This window comes from Andrena cerasifolii, chromosome 10 (genome assembly GCF_050908995.1).
Source record: "Andrena cerasifolii isolate SP2316 chromosome 10, iyAndCera1_principal, whole genome shotgun sequence".
NCBI lineage: Eukaryota > Metazoa > Arthropoda > Insecta > Hymenoptera > Andrenidae > Andrena > Andrena cerasifolii.
Genome location: NC_135127.1, coordinates 6533930 through 6549823, shown reverse-complemented (window position 1 = coordinate 6549823; position 15894 = coordinate 6533930). Strand labels below are relative to the sequence as shown.

The 15894-nt window shown below is 42.5% G+C and overlaps 2 protein-coding genes across 6 annotated transcripts in view; one reads left to right on the top strand and one right to left on the bottom strand.

Annotated features, from left to right (window-relative positions):
* Window positions 1-13580, top strand: part of Drpr (multiple EGF like domains draper) — a 20792-nt gene extending 7212 nt beyond the window's left edge. Inside the window, exons 2-18 of one of the 4 annotated variants that reach the window (XM_076821061.1) lie at window positions 5960-6192; window positions 6686-6812; window positions 6895-7063; window positions 7147-7393; window positions 7463-7583; window positions 7664-7801; window positions 7885-8064; window positions 8141-8348; window positions 8962-9069; window positions 9334-9498; window positions 9806-10012; window positions 10567-10722; window positions 10795-10971; window positions 11047-11157; window positions 11227-11436; window positions 11516-11698; window positions 11796-13580. In XM_076821061.1, coding sequence (XP_076677176.1) covers window positions 6101-6192; window positions 6686-6812; window positions 6895-7063; window positions 7147-7393; window positions 7463-7583; window positions 7664-7801; window positions 7885-8064; window positions 8141-8348; window positions 8962-9069; window positions 9334-9498; window positions 9806-10012; window positions 10567-10722; window positions 10795-10971; window positions 11047-11157; window positions 11227-11436; window positions 11516-11698; window positions 11796-12082 — 2886 coding nt within the window. In that variant the 5' untranslated portion in view covers window positions 5960-6100 and the 3' untranslated portion in view covers window positions 12083-13580. Of the gene's footprint in view, window positions 1-5959; window positions 6193-6685; window positions 6813-6894; window positions 7064-7146; window positions 7394-7462; window positions 7584-7663; window positions 7802-7884; window positions 8065-8140; window positions 8469-8961; window positions 9070-9333; window positions 9499-9805; window positions 10013-10566; window positions 10723-10794; window positions 10972-11046; window positions 11158-11226; window positions 11437-11515; window positions 11699-11795 lie in introns of all 4 variants that reach the window. The other 3 variants (XM_076821060.1, XM_076821063.1, XM_076821062.1) reach the window with 3 other exon arrangements.
* LOC143373645 (uncharacterized) lies at window positions 13277-15894 on the bottom strand. 2 transcript variants are annotated; one of them, XM_076821075.1, is made up of 7 exons: window positions 15682-15819; window positions 15284-15399; window positions 15003-15141; window positions 14497-14914; window positions 13848-14368; window positions 13582-13773; window positions 13277-13490 (listed from the first exon to the last, which is right to left on the bottom strand). In XM_076821075.1, the coding sequence occupies exons 3-7, from the start codon at window positions 15139-15141 to the stop codon at window positions 13345-13347; spliced, it is 1416 nt and encodes a 471-aa protein (XP_076677190.1). In that variant the 5' UTR covers window positions 15284-15399; window positions 15682-15819; the 3' UTR covers window positions 13277-13344. The 2 variants fall into 2 exon arrangements, with proteins under 2 accessions (XP_076677190.1, XP_076677189.1); XM_076821074.1 differs by lacking the exon at window positions 15284-15399 and having other exon boundaries at window positions 15682-15894.

The window sequence follows — 15894 nt, the reverse complement described above, 5'->3', positions numbered from 1 at the left end:
AGCATCGATCGTAATGGACACGCGTTACGACGCCCGCGGGAATTATGCTGTTTAATCGACGCGCAGAATGTAACCATCACCCGGTGACCAACTTACCGTTCATCGCCAAGTCTCTCCATTCACTACTAGGTTATACAATCTGTTCCCGCATACAATGAATAACGGTGTGCACACGTGGCTGGGTATTTGCATTTCTCGGCGCTGGTCGGTAAAACTTCTGCAAGCTGAGCGACGCAAATAGCCAGACGGTGGAGGACGTGGCCACACAATATTAACAATTACGCAGATGTAGAATTGTTTTAGAAGCACTTCTGGAGCTTCGACCACATATGAGGCATTGCGAACAAAAACGGACTGACCCACATTTTTTTGCGAAGTTGAGTTAGTAGCAGTAATGTATTCCAATAAGATGTGTACTAATCGCATGAAATAGGAAAGAGTAATTTTTTTTCAATGTGGGTCAGTCCGCTTTTCTTCTCAATGCCTCTTCCCATACTCATGGGAACGTTTCACAGTCCTCCGAATTAATTAACACAAAGGACATTCCGAACTTTCCACTGTTTGCTCGCTAAAGACTTCTTTATTTACCCAGCTGCCTCTTTCACTTTATATTAATGTTCCTTGTCGGAAAGGTAAGGATCTAACAAGGGAAGATCCCGAAGCCGAAAATTCAAAAAATTCTGAAACTTTGTAAATATGTAGGGGATTTCCTCCTGATTACAACGCAATTTTTGTTTGCTGCCCAAATTCACTCGAAGGGGGTGAAATTAACCCCCGAAAATTCGGCTATTTTTCGATTTTGTGTTATAACTCGCGAAATGTAAGATATAGAAAAAAGTTTCTAGACAAAAGTTACTTCTTTTAATTAGATTTATCATTTGGTAAACAACTTATTTTACAGTTCACGAGTTATAACAGAAAATCGGAACATAACCGGATTTTCAGGGGTCAATTACACCCCCTTAGAGTGAATTTGGGCATCAAACAAAAATTCCGTTGTAATCAGGGGGAAATTCCTTACATATTCACGAAGTTTTAGAATTTTTTTAATTTCCGGGCTCGGGATGTTCCCCTGTAAGTATTAACGTAGCAATATTCGTAAGCTCCTTCGTGAATCTCTGTTGAACCAACATTATTATTACCAACAGCCCCCTTTGTTCCAAGTGTCGTCTAAAAGGCACTCGCATTGTCTTTCTCCTCGATCCTTGTTCTTGAACAGCAAGCAGCAGCTCATGATCACACATTGTCATCGTGCATAATCGAGAACCGTGAGCGGAGAGGCATAATGAAATTCTTGGTATCGCCACCGCGCGATATGCCCGCATTTACGCGATTCGAGTTTCTCTTCGCTCGCTTTCAGGCTCCTTATTCATGGCCCTCGAAACAATAACATCCTCGACGAACTCGAAGAAACTCCTTACCCAGTCCCAGCTAGTAGTCGTATCTATATTTAATTCCGCTAAATTACAGGGGACGTATCAGTCCCCGCGAGAAATTTTTAATTGCAGCTGATCCTATAATCAGAACTAGAAAACTGTGGTATAAACTCTTTCCCCACGGCAATTTCTTTTCGACGAAATTAAATTTCAAGATTCTAGTAAAATCTCTAAGACTCTAGTAGACTCGGCTTTCGTAGATCCTCGGGGACGTTCGATAATCACGCTCGAAAGAAAGATCGTGTAGAACGTTGAGGAGAAGTGGATAGGTAGGAATGCATTTGATTAATTCATCTTTACCTGACCTTGCCCTGGTCTGGTTAATTACTCCGTTACGCAAATGGCCAGCTCGCGATTCAGCTATTCCCAGCAGAATGACATTATCGTTCCTTGAAACACAGTGCAAAGTGCATTGATACTCGGAATACTCAGGATGTTTGATTGCGCAGAGATATATTAACACGTACCGGGCTACGTAGCCCTAGTCACGCGATATAAAATGATACAGCCTATTGTAATGGAAGGTATCGCGTCGTAATTTAATCCTTCGCGGTTTCATTCCTCGTAGCAACCATTTTTTTAAAAATTCCCGTTACCGAGCCACTATTTTAAGCTCCATATTCGTAAGCAGGGCGACAGGACACTTTCTATCGTCGTCTAAAATACATTCACTGCTTTACTTATGCAAGTGTCCTGGAGTATCCTTTCAACACCCTGACATGCACGCCATTGCATAATACATGTAAAGTCAAGATAGGAGCGTAACGATAACGATCCAGACAAGTCCCCCATATGGGCAGGACAAGCCCTGGGGAGCCTCTAATGGTGCAAGTTGTACAAAAACCAGACGAGTCGCTATACACGCACCTTAGTGCGCGCACGGATTAACAGAGCGACTAACGGTGTTAAGTTCGTATCCCACGCGTGTGCACGAAGTTACAGAGGTCTCGCATGGGGAGGGAAGGAAGTCAGGCGTTCTACTGCTAGCCCCTTTTCCACCCTCTAAAATAACTGCTGTGGTAAATACACGAACTTGTGAATCGAACACTCCAAGATTCTAGAGCACCCTGGCCACAGGGCCCGACATTATTATTTATACATATATGATTACAAAGAATTATTTTAAAATATAATTTTTGACAGTGAGCGGAATCTTTTGCAGGTATTTGTTGAATAACGATAGCCTCTTGTTTTATACAAAATTTAATATCCCTAAAAAAGAACAGTAAGAATATAAAATCAAACATATAGGTAGGGCGTAGGGACCTGCCTATTTTTAAATCTTAAAAAAAAAGCACAACACAGAATGCCTATTTTGAGAAGTTAATAGAAAGCAACGTAAACGCTTTTATTGATTTTAATTTTCTCTTTCCATAAATTTTAGTTAGCCGCGTGGGGCGGCTAATGTGCCTCGCGCTTGCGGGCATAGATACCACCGGAAGAGTCAATTCATCGCGTTCTCCACGGTTCATCTATTTATGAAGCGAAATAGAACGATCCGCTCGAGCACGTCGACCGATCGCTGCGAGCTAAAATACACTCGGCGTGCACCTGAGTAGCGGGGCGCACGTCGAAGGATCGATCGCAGCTACTGGATGAAAGAATGCGACGGGTGTGTGTGTGTGTGTCACGGGACGCGTGAATGACTGCACGAGGGGAAAACGAGGGTCGAAGTCTGCATTCCAAGGTTTCCCGATTCTGAGGTAGGAGAAGCTTATCCCTCCGCCTTTTGTTCTTTTTGGAGGGAAACGTCGCTTCGGCTCACCTTGAAATATTCTTTTCCTACTTAGCGCAACAGCGGGAGTTCTGCTTAGTTGCTGAGGATCGAAACGGGTATTTTAATCGAGGAACGTTATGCTCGGAGAAGTTTAACGCGATTGCGAGGAGAGTTTTATGGCGGAAGATCCAGCTTCCCATGTGGCGTATTGGCTAAGTCGCCACTGCGGTGGCAGAAACATGTGGGTAGTAGGCGTCATCTTTCACAGAGGACCAGAAGACTCCCTATAAGTCACACACATCAGTGTTCCTCCAGAGGTTCTGAAAAATAGCTTAGGAGGATGGGGGAGGAGCGAATGTGGAGCGAATTTCAAGCACCACTCGACATTCTTCAGCGAGAGTAGCCTTGGAGCGCTCTAGGAAGACTGTTCCTCCTTCGTTCCTTGCCATTTAAATTCCGCCTGCGTCGATCAAACTTCGCGTGGTCGCGGATGAATTGCTAGGGAATGAAGGAACTGTGCGACGGGAATTAGAATAGTTTACCGGATGCGGCAAATAGGCGCAGGGGAACTCTTGGGGGCAGAGATAGAAAAGCTCTCGTGGTCAATACTGTATGAACGCTCCCAATGCGACACATTAATTAATCTCTGTAGAAAATTATTTACGTCAAGCTGCGCCTAAGTTTGCTTGCACTTGACTCATCGAGATGACCCCATTGAATCTCCCAGAGATAAACGTGAATCGCGTTGATTACAAATCTCTTATCGACCAACCGAATCCACGGCGCGGCAGCTGAATAAAACAAACATCTCTGCGAGATTATCCCCCATCCCACGGTTCGCCACGGTTTCGCCACTTCCGGTCACTAGTCATTCGATACTCAATTTACACATGCTCGAGCATGAATCAGACCCGAGTACTGACACCCCACTGCGAAGTCTCGCGACAAAAAAATTGCAGACCGTGGCTCATGGTCTCCGTGATTCAGAGTCTTTTGCTGAGCCGAACGGCTTCCGTTTCGATTGCACGTAGATCGCGGGTAGCTGCGCGCTGCTAAGAACACCCCGAGATAACTGTCTTATCACCGATGCAACCTTGAACTCTGGAGCTTAGAGATCTGTGTGCATGGAGAGTTTAGAAGCTAATCAGTGCAAGTCCAATTTTCCCTAAAAATGAGTTACGTAGTCGGGAAACCTCTTTATTGCTAAAACTTTCAATTGATCAATTAATTAAGTCACTAATTTCATACGTAAGCAATAAATGGCAGTACTTACGCTGACTGTGGAATCGTGGCGTGCGTATCTTTCGATTTCGAGTGGAGCAGAAGGCGGCCTGGCATGGGGTCGTAAAGATGAACCCCGAAGGTTTCGTGGCCATGGTGTTTGGACTTTGGCAGGCGACGTGTTGGATATTTCGTGTCTGCCGTGAGTGCACGATGGAATGTAATGGTTAAAATTGAATCAACACTCCAAGCGGAGATACTGCGTTATGATTTATTGTTTAATGAAGGAAAGATGTTTCTTTTCGGATTAAGTCGGGTGGGCAATGTTCTTTCTCTCGGCTCTCGTTGGAGCCATTCGTTCTTTGCGATTTGTATGTTACAGACGTATATTCCAACTCCTTTCCTAATTAAAGTTTTAGCTCGTAGTAGCAAAAGACTTATTTTATTGCATCACCTACCCCGCAACCAACACGACGAAACCTCCCCTTTTTCGTGACTCGGAGTTTTTCCCAGTTTTGCGCACGGTACGCAAATTCCTTCGGAATCGGAAGGAATGCGACCGTTGACCGGGCATTCGGTTGCGAGTGATCGTCTTGAGCGGTATTGCTTTTTGTCCGCTCGCTGTTCTAACATAAAAGGTTGCGTGTTGCATCTTCTCTAATAAATATTACCTTGCTGAGTTTACTTAGACGTCGACTTTATTATCACCCTCACGCTCGCCCCACCTCAGAATTACTGGACAAAATTATTCAGAGGACAAACACTGTAAATCTCGGTTTTTATACTGATTAGCTTCTGAACCCTCCATACATGACCTAAGCCACATGGCGCGATATTTCACACGCCTGCAGTCCCAAAACTCCAGGACTCCGGAGGCTCCGAGTGATATCTCGCGCTATCTTATCACCTAAAAGGACCATAGATTCTAAAGCTTAGAGGCCTGCGTTAGTTTCTACAGTTAGTATAAAACCCTTGCAGCCAACCCCAAGTGGGTCAGTAAAACCTCAACGTAATGTCACGCTGAACCTCTGCCGGGGATAGCACTCTGGTCAGTGTTCTAATTCTCATTGCAAAATGCGTATCTCATAATAAACTCTTGTTGAGGAAACCTGCCTGTTACCTTTATCGTAACGACGCTCATTAATCATTAATCATCGTCGATCATTAATGATGGTGGCGATTGGTTTACCGTAATATTCTACGATATCCAGAATGGTGGATTTTGCCGCGAACATGTTGAAGGTAATAGAGGATTCGAGTTGCGATATCATTCTTCCGTCAGATTGACGTGGGACACGCGTTGCTGCCCCGGTCGGCAGCCGTTAAACTTTCTACTCGTCGAATTGAAGACGACGATGATCCGGAAGTAGTAATCAACCGTCGGTGCTCGTATGCAATTTTTTTCTCTGCTCCACGTGACGCACGGCACTCGAGCCGTGTAATATGAGTACACGCTCACGGATTATTCATCGTCGCTCGTGTTCGCTTCGAATCGAACGGCTTTTGTTATACGCAAATTTCTCAACTCCCAGAACTTCGTCTTATAATTACTGTCTCTAGCAGGAGGATTCTATTTGCCTTTCAGGAGCACGCCGATCGCCAGGGATTCATGCAGCTCGCAGGGACAAGTAATGCAACGCTCGTTGGAGCATCGAGGGACCCAAAAGAAATGTGATAGTAATTAGAGATACATATCGTTTGGTTGCTCTGGGATCGATAAGTCAGGATGGCTCTCTCGATCTGGCTGTTAGCTGCCCTCGCGGTTCTGGGAACCGCTGACGCTCTCGTGGGGCCGAATGTATGCACGCGACAAGAAACGTGAGTGGAAAGCTGAAAATCAGCCGTTTTCCTATCCACCGAATCCTATTTTTTTGGGGGGCTAAAAAGATAGCATTTGGGATTTTTTTTCAGAAGAAACTAGGGATTCGATTCATCTGAAATGTGGACCATGCTTTCATGCATCTTTGAAGAAGTCGCAGTTTTTTTTTATTAATTTTTAATAATAAATATAGGAGTTATGCATGATCGACCAACACGCCGCACAAAACTCGTCGTCCGCTGGTGTTCATGATATTTATCGTCTATATCGTGCATAACTCCTATATTTATTATTAAAAATTAATAATAAAAAACTTGCAGCTTCTTTAAAGGTGCACAAAAACCTGGTTCAAATTTCAGATGAATCGAATCCCTAGTTTCTTAAAAAAAAATTCCCAAATTTTTCTGTGTTTTTAGCCCAAAAATATTCCCTCCTTGAGTATTTTCTTCCCGCGGCTCGCAACGGCTTGTTCTTATGGTCGATACTTTCCAGATACACGGTAACGGTGAAGATATCGGAGCAGAAACCCTATACGGTACGGGAGAACACTTGGTGCTTCAGCTTTCCGCCAAGGTGCTCCAAATACAGAGTCGTATTCAAGACGATATACAAGGAGCAGGTAAGCTGGCCGCAATCTTTGCTAGAATAGAAAGCAAAAAGGAAATCCATGCTCGATACTAACGCCTACGTCCCTTGATCAGGAGTTGGCGAAGCAGAGACCCGTGGAAGAGTGTTGCAAAGGCTACACAGAGACCACTGCCGGCGATCGTTGCATTCCTATCTGCTCCACGGACTGCGTCCATGGCACTTGCATTGCACCAGACGTTTGCAAATGCGAGTCGGGATACGGAGGACCGTTATGCAATTTCAGTAAGCAGAGAGTTTCTTATGCACCTGATATACTGCTTATCGGAAAGAGTCAGCGCGTTTTAAAAAGTTCAACGTCCCAACAGAGTGTCCAGCAGGAAAGTGGGGCAAGTCCTGCGAGAAGGACTGCATGTGCCAGAATGGGGCGACCTGCGACCCGTTCGATGGTAAATGTATATGCACCAGAGGCTGGACCAGCGATCACTGCGACCAGAAGTGTCCCGCGGACCGCTACGGACAAGAGTGCAGCGAGGAGTGTCGCTGCAGAAACGGTGGCAGTTGCCATCACATCTCTGGCGAGTGTCACTGCGCACCTGGCTATACAGGGCCTCTGTAAGTTCCCTTTTATCGCGTCACTCGCTTTAATCATTAGACAGCTTCGTCTAATCATCGTTTCGTTAGTTGCAATGATCTGTGCCCACCTGGAAAACATGGGGATGAATGCAAGTCGGAGTGCAAGTGTCAGAATGGTGGCTCCTGTAATCCTACCACTGGTGAATGCTATTGTACTCCAGGATGGACTGTAAATATTTATTGAAATTGATGCTACGTCGATGGAGCATGTAGATATATTGTTTACGTTGAATTGTTTTCCTACAACAGGGTTCAGTGTGCGCGAATCGCTGTCCAGATGGCTTCTGGGGCAGGAATTGCTCTCAGATTTGCGACTGCTACAACAAAGCTGGATGCCATCACATCACAGGGCGGTGTGAATGCAATCCTGGTTTCTACGATGAAAAGGTAAGCATTCTGGAGGTTCCCTTGGTGGCGTAATTCTCCGTGGTGTTAGATCGATCATTTTAAACATATTAGCTCTTCGACAGTGCTTGAAGATATGTCCCGAAGGGACCTTTGGCTTGAATTGTACCGGCAATTGTACCTGCGAATACAGCGCCACGTGTTCTCCGGTTGACGGCTCTTGTAAATGCAACCCCGGCTGGACCGGCGAGAAGTGCAATAAACGCGTCTGCGAGGACGGATTCTGGGGACCCGATTGCGGAAAGGTAGAACATATTTATACTCTCATCTCTGACTGTGTTCTGAACATGCACGAATAAAGCTCGAACAAATATTGCCAAGGTGTGCGAGTGCGACAAGAACAACACAGAACTCTGCCATTCTTGGACGGGGAAGTGTCTTTGCAAGGCTGGATGGGACGGCGACACCTGCGGCAGGCCTTGTCCATTTTACACCTACGGCAAGGGCTGCCAGAATCACTGCAACTGCAAGAATAACGCGCAATGCTCGCCTGTAAACGGGACCTGTATCTGCGCTGCAGGATACAGAGGTGAGAATTGTAGCGACATATGCCCCGTCAACACTTACGGCGAGGACTGCGAACAAAAGTGCGCCTGCAAGAACGGCGCTACTTGCTCGCCTGAGAACGGACGGTGCAACTGTACAGCAGGTAATACACACATTTGTATGTTACAAAGACAATGCAGAACGGAAGTTGAACGGAATTTGCGGCCGCAGACATCGTCTGTGTGTTACATCCTATGACTTTGTAATAGATACCAAGCATTCATAAAAGAAACGTTTCTGACGTAATCAGCATCTTGTGATCGTACAGTTTAAACGTGTCTTTAGTAGTCGTTGTTTTCACCTTCGTAGTTTGTTCGATCATTAACTTAGTTCCCCCTCGTACGATCGTGAATTGCATGGAAAAAAAGTAAAAGCGATGACTAACAGTAATGATTATCAGCTTGTTACTTGCCAATTTGGAGAACTGCATTTTATATCTGGCTTGTAAGTTGTAATTATTGAAAAGACGCCGTTGAACAAATGTCACGTACGGTAAGTGGGCGTTTAGGGGTCGTAAAACACCGGGTAGTCTTTCCCCTCTATTAAAAATGAAGAAACTTCCCTCTTGCATGTATTTTGTTATTCAATTTTGTTAGGATGGGTTGGTGTTTCGTGTGATCGTCCCTGCGACGACAAATCATTCGGCAAGGACTGCGAGGGCAAGTGCAAATGCTTTAACAATGCCGCCTGCAATCCGCAAAACGGTAAGGGGGCTGGTTGCAACGATACTTTATATTAAATAACACCCTATAACAATACGTTTTAATTCTATTCAGAGTATTTCAGAGTCGATTGAAAAGTTTATTGATCTTTGATTTATAGAAAGAAATTTATTTGCATTTTAGTCCCGATTATTATACACTTCTGTTCCATTTAGTTACATTCGAGTCACGCGTTTCTATTCTGTTTCCTTATTTTCTCCTCGTTGCACCTGCACCAAAACACATCACTTGTTTTCAAACGCGCAGGCACATGCACGTGTGCAGCTGGCTTCACTGGCGAACTTTGCAAAGACCGTTGCGAGATAGGATATTTCGGGCTCGGATGTACTCAGGTCTGTGATTGCCAGCAAGAGAACAGTTTAGATTGCGATCCTGCCACGGGCCGTTGCATCTGCAAGCCAGAATGGCGAGGTTTGTCTTTCCTTTGATTCGTTGATCAATCGCCATACATAAAGGATTGAACCCGTCCTTTCCTTATAGTAACACCACAAACCCTACTTACTTCACCCCATATCTTTTATATGTGTGTAAAATAGATATCTTTAACAGCTAAGTCTTTCTGTCTATTTGTACATTATCTACTGTACTAAGGACTGCGTTCACAATTTCTAAATAAATCTGATAAGTACTAGAGTATTAAAGCACCGTAGACTGGAAAACATTAGTTGATGGCGACTTGATCTTCGATGTAGTTGTTCATTTTAATAATATAAAACAGGAATCCGTTGCGAGACAAAGTGCCCCGAGGGTCTTTATGGCGCTGACTGCCATTCACACTGTGAATGCATGAATAATAGTTCGTGCGATCCAGAAACAGGCACTTGCATTTGTGCCAGAGGCTGGGAAGGACCGGATTGTTCTCAGCCTTGTAAGAAAGGCTTTTACGGTGTGCGCTGCAAAGAAAAGTGTCCAGAGAAAATGCAGGGTAAGGATAACAGCTGATTTTAAGCGAGGGTGAAATAAGTCGAGCTCTCGCAGTTCTGCTGTAAAGTAACTACAATAATACTACACACACACATCTAACTCGCTGCATATTTGAGCCTAAATCGTTAGCATGAAACTGAGATCTTATGTTTTAAATTATGTTATACATATTGCACTGTAGTTAGAAACTTTGCAAATCTAATTGAAAAATAGTTTATGGTGTTCATTTGTGCATGTAGTGTAGAGATTAATTTTTTTCACACCCACAGTAGAAAATGCAATAAAATGATGCTTCGATCATTCATATAACGCAGAACGTAGTTTCACAACTTTTTATACAGTGCTCTTACTATCACAAGCTTCAAAAAAGGTGGTAAGTCATAAGTATTTCGTATGATAATAACTTTCGATATAACTATAATAGAACTGGTCATATAAATGGAAGAAGGACAGCGTACTACTTATTTTCGTTAGCGAAAAAGACTACACAGCCACAGAATACATTTCTGTAATGATTATTCAGAATTTATACAGCGTATGTACGTGATCTTCCAGAAAACATGACCTGCGACCACGTCACTGGCCAATATGTGTGTCGCCCTGGATACTTGGGTCTAACTTGTGAGCATCCTTGTCCACCTGATTGGTATGGACTGAATTGTGCTAATCATTGTCGATGCAAGAATGGAGGAGAGTGTCACCACGTAACAGGTAAAGTCTCCGTATTACTTTTCTCTGACTTCCTTCTTTGCATACAATGATACTATGCTACGATGCTTTCAGGTGTGTGTCAGTGTCGACCAGGTTGGCAAGGTAAATATTGTCAAACACCCTGTCCAGAAGGAATGTACGGCACGAATTGCACTCAACACTGTACTTGCCAACATGGAGGTAAATGCAGGTCTAACGATGGTCACTGTCGTTGCGCACCTGGATGGATTGGCACCAAATGTGCAGACGGTAAGTAAACAGAGACTTTGCGTGGCATTATGTTTAAGAAGGTATTCATAAATTATCTTGTATATTTCTGAATAGTTTGCCCAGAGGGATATTACGGTGATCATTGTATGGAACCCTGCGATTGCAAAAATGACTTCTACAAGTGTCATCCTGCTGAAGGATGCATTTGCAGACAAGGATATAGAGGTAGATATAGTATTCGAAATTGGTCGGTGGAATCTTCTATTAACAACTACCTTTATTAATATCTTTCAGGCCCGAATTGCGAGGAAGAATTATTATCGCGTAACATTCAAGAGAAAGAAGAAGCTGGATATGGCAGTATAGTCGCGGGATTTTTATTCGCTGCTATCGTGGTTATTGCTATGACTTTAGCCGGTTGGATATACCATCGGCGCAGAGTGGCAGACCTGAAGAACGAAATAGCGCAAGTGCAGTATATCGCAGAACCTCAATCTCCTCCTGGTACAGATCTTTCGAACGAGTCTCTTGATTTACATCTGAACGTTGATCCGTGTATCTGATAATCATACATTTCCCATAGAACAAACTCAGTTCGACAATCCCGTGTACGCGTATCAGGGTTCCTCGAAATTCGACGATGGAACGACCACTTTATTAAACAACTTCCAATTCAGGAACAACCTTGGAACAAGCAAGAAGATAAATAATGAAACGGCCAAACTAGGATTACACAACTGCATGGATGATGAAGACGATTGCAAGGGTAAGTGTCGTAAACAACTAGAAATGTAAAGATATATTTTGCGGAGACGCGGAAATGAAGTTGCCTGATGATATATATGTCGATCAATCATTTTCAGGAGCGTGTAATCGATACGATCTCAAAAACAGAGACGCGGACATGGGAAATCCGAACCTTAATGTGTATCATAGCATCGATGAAATGGATGGGAAGAAGGTCGAGCACGTTTACGATGAGATAAAGCAGAACAATGACGAATCGGAATATGATCAGTTGGATAATCCGAGACCAGTTAGCAGTTACAATCAGTACCACCGAATGCCCAATGGTTTCTGTTCGAAGCCCTCGGACAGTGCAGGACCCAGCAGCATAAAGGACAAGGATCCTGAACTTGGTGAAACTTGAACTTTTCTCATCACTTGTGGATGGAAGTTAAAACGTACGATTTCAATCTTAATCTTCAAATATGTGTGTTCTCAATGTGATTTAAAAAGCTGGTCATAAAAGCGTAAGAGCTGATCATTTTGGTGTATATCCATGCTTTTCGTTTCTCACACCAGGAACAGTTTTCGTGGGCTGAGAAAGCACTTAAAAATTTTCAATATTTCCATCTAGAAGTATACCAATTGCTCAGTATATGCATGTACATAGTTGGACAATACGAAGCAGATAGTTAAATGAATATTTTATTTATAAGATCATACATACTCATAGCGATCGTCCACTTTTAACGTTTCGGGCTGTCCTTGTTTGTAATGCAACATTTAGTGATGTCTGATGCAATATTATTAAATTAAATACTTGTTATAAAGTAAGTGGCTGCATCTATAGTCAGCCTTTTAACAGTTCGCTCAAAAGAGAACTAAGCTTTTGTTTGTTACTATGATTATATGATGTTTATCTATAATCGAGGATGTATAACGATGTGTCAGAATTCTAAAGAAGAAAGCTTGTGATGGTTGTAGAAATTCGATGGAGGTTATTACTTAACATTTTTTTAACGTGGAGCGAAAAACTAAGTATGGTATGTTGCATACAAGAGTGCCTTGAGAGTCTGGCAGTGACACACAGTGCGAAATTTTATGCAAATCATATATTTTACCCGTACGAAACGATTTGGAAACAGTCGATGGTAGTAGTCAAGCTTAGAACACTCACCGATAGACTTGTGTGCGACTCTCTTACTATTTCTCAAAGAGTAAGCGCCCCAATAGATCCCTCTTGTAAGTAAATTGGCAAACAAGGTACAAAATCGTTGTATAAGTCTCTTTTAAGCTTAATAAGAGACCAATTTTACACTTAAGATGAGCACCGTAGGTCGTAGAAGATTTATTATAAGATAATAGCATATCGATATGTATAAAAAATTATATATTTACATGATAATACAAAAGAAATCAATTCAGATCATTCGAGATAGTATTTTAAAGCGCGATCATATTTATTCCTTTTGTATTAGAGTATATTTGAAGCCTATTTTTTAATTTCTAAGAAATGTCTATTTTTACGATTTTATATATATATATATATACATACTACTTTTATTTTTTAAATGAATCCATGAAACAGATTATTGTGATCAATATGAATATTTGTAAATACCGTTAAATTAAGATATATTCAAACATCGATATTCTTAAATACACTGTACTGTAGAATTGTTTCATTTATGTTTCGTCTCTGCTCGTTCTGTTCATCGTATTAGCAGGCCTATATCGCGTGGCTTTAATGAAATTCAGAGCAGGTGACGAGATCCAATGGAATCCACCGAGAAACAGTAGAAGTGCCGTAATATACAGACAGAAATCTACACCTGTAATCAAAGAAATTCGTTTGTACTTCCTTCACTTCATTAATCACTTCCAATCCACTCTTTTGCAAAATAAAGTTTTGTTACGACATACTGTGTATGAAACAGAAGATCAATATAGATAGACCCACAATGGTGGACACTCCTTTCTGAGTTCCACGCGTTGTTTCAGCGCCAAGAACATCGTACAATGCTAAATCCTGGCAGATTATTAAGCTACCTATACCGATGCCCCCTAGAGCGGCACAAATTACAATCCATATGTATTGCGTCGCCTTAGCCAGACCTGCAAAGGACCGAGTTGCTACCTAAAGAGAACTGTTTCGTACAGACAGAAGTGCAGCGGAAGAAAGTACAAACCTATTAATGTAATGCCACAGAGCAAACATGTCAGTCCGAAATACAGTCTCCTGTTCTGGCTGGTCATTTGTAATATTTTGTAACTAGCTAAGCTCGGTACAAAGGTAGCGAAGCCAGCTATAATGGACACTGGCATGCAAACATAAGAATCTCGTACGATATCACAGGATAAAGTAGGTAATAAAACCCAGAAGAACAGAGTGGACCCTTTTACTCCGACCCAACCGACTGTTGCAGCCCAAAACTGGAAAGTTTTAAAGGCTCGAAGTTCGTGTTCCCACTTGCTGTTCGAGCGAGCAACTGATGGATTCACAAATAGATCTATGTCTTCGTCAGGTTCTTCGTAAGCGTACATATTGCCTCCTTCGCTAAGCAACCCTCCGCCGTGTGCCCTTTCTTCAGCTTCGCTGTATTCCAGACTTTCCGAATAATTCTGATCAAGTGGATCTCTTGTGCTCTTAGACATGTCTGAAGAGATCATTACAGGGAGTTCGTTGTCTTCTTCGGTCGATAACAGAAGGCTGTGAGTTATTCTTTATATTAGATTTTTTCTCACCTTTGTTTAAATAGGTAAATAGTTAAACAGAATTTGTACGCATTAATTTATATCTAATTGTTATTTAAAACATAGATCACGCATGAAAACAACCTGTAGGGAGAAGTTCGTTGTAGAGAAGGCAGCCGAAAGGTGAGTATTCCAAAGACAGTAGGCAGCAGCACCATTGCCATTAATAGGAGACTAACTTTCAGCTCTGTCTTGTACAGAAGTAGATTAGTGATGGTTGGAATGAGTACGAGACCGAACGAAGTGCCAAGGTTCCTAAACGTCAAAGCTAATAGAAGCCTCTTCCTGAAGTACTTGCGAAGAACATAATCGCTCAGCAGGACAACGAAGCTGGCACCTATACCCATCACTGCACCCGCACTGCTGCTAGCTAAATAGGCGCCAACTCCGCCTGTTGCAAGGTATCCAGTTGCTATAATTCCAACCGCCAATAGAATTACTCCTGTTAGTCCTACCAAGGAAGGAACCGGTGCCATGCTCACGATCATTTTCGTCCAAGGGTCTGCAAAAGGTGTGAAAGCAATAGAGTGGTAAGCCCGAGGGATAGCAACCACGAGCAGAGTTTGTCTTCGACATTCCTTTCATCATACCTGCTAAACTCCAAAAGGCAGTAAACAGTATTGGTGTCAAAATAATCTTTTCGCTCCATATATCAAAGTCAGTGTCCTTGGTTTCGCATATGTACCCCAACACAATTCCATACATTGATAACACACTCGGGATAGTCATCTGTAAGGAGAATATTGAAAGAATTTTTGTTAGTATCATAAAATCTTAAGATATAATAGCTGTGTTAATTTGCGAGGCCTTATTATACAGGGTGTTTAGAATTACATATGGTTGAAAACACCAGAGATTCATCTATACTTACCTAATCCTTTGAATCAAAGGGATAACAATTGTGTGCATTCATGATAACGATTCAATAAGACTGTACATTAATTTGATGCTGTAGTACATAACACGACGATCTATGTATTACAATACCTGTAAAAGAATTAGTTTATATTGCCATTGCAAATCCAGTTCTATTGATGCATGTTTTATCGTTTACTTGCCATTCTAGATTTTCAAACACTATACAATAAATGACAGAATTCTAACTACCAATGCTCTAAATACCCTGTATAAATCATACATACATTGAATGCTTCAAATCAACCCTTTGGGAATATAATTTTCCAACATGTACTACTGAGCTGAAGCAGCTTCTTGATCGCAAAGGGTAGATTGATGTATCGACCGATCTGTTTAGATTTTCGGGCATACCTGGACTAGAAACACTCCAAGAAGAACTACCCATGAATAACCACCGTCTGGGACCGTAGGCCCCAGCTCTGGGAACGACGTGACGACTTCATCGAGATGAAGACGTTTGGCCAATGACATCTTCGTACTTTCTGTTATCCTTGCAGAAAGGAGTTCACTGGTAATATGTACACCTAAGTTCTTAGATCTACAATAGCATCTTGGCCGCCGTTG

What these genes read in the sequence shown, in the direction of transcription:
- LOC143373645 (XM_076821074.1), bottom strand. Translation starts at nt 15,801, where the DNA reads ATGTCATTGGCCAAACGTCTTCATCTCGATGAAGTCGTCACGTCGTTC. An exon ending in TTGGAGTGTTTCTAGTCCAG is followed by an intron (nt 15,142 to 15,681) that starts GTATGCCCGAAA and finishes TTCTCCTTACAG; the next exon opens with ATGACTATCCCGAGTGTGTT. An exon ending in CTGTGGCATTACATTAATAG is followed by an intron (nt 13,774 to 13,847) that starts GTTTGTACTTTC and finishes GGTCCTTTGCAG; the next exon opens with GTCTGGCTAAGGCGACGCAA.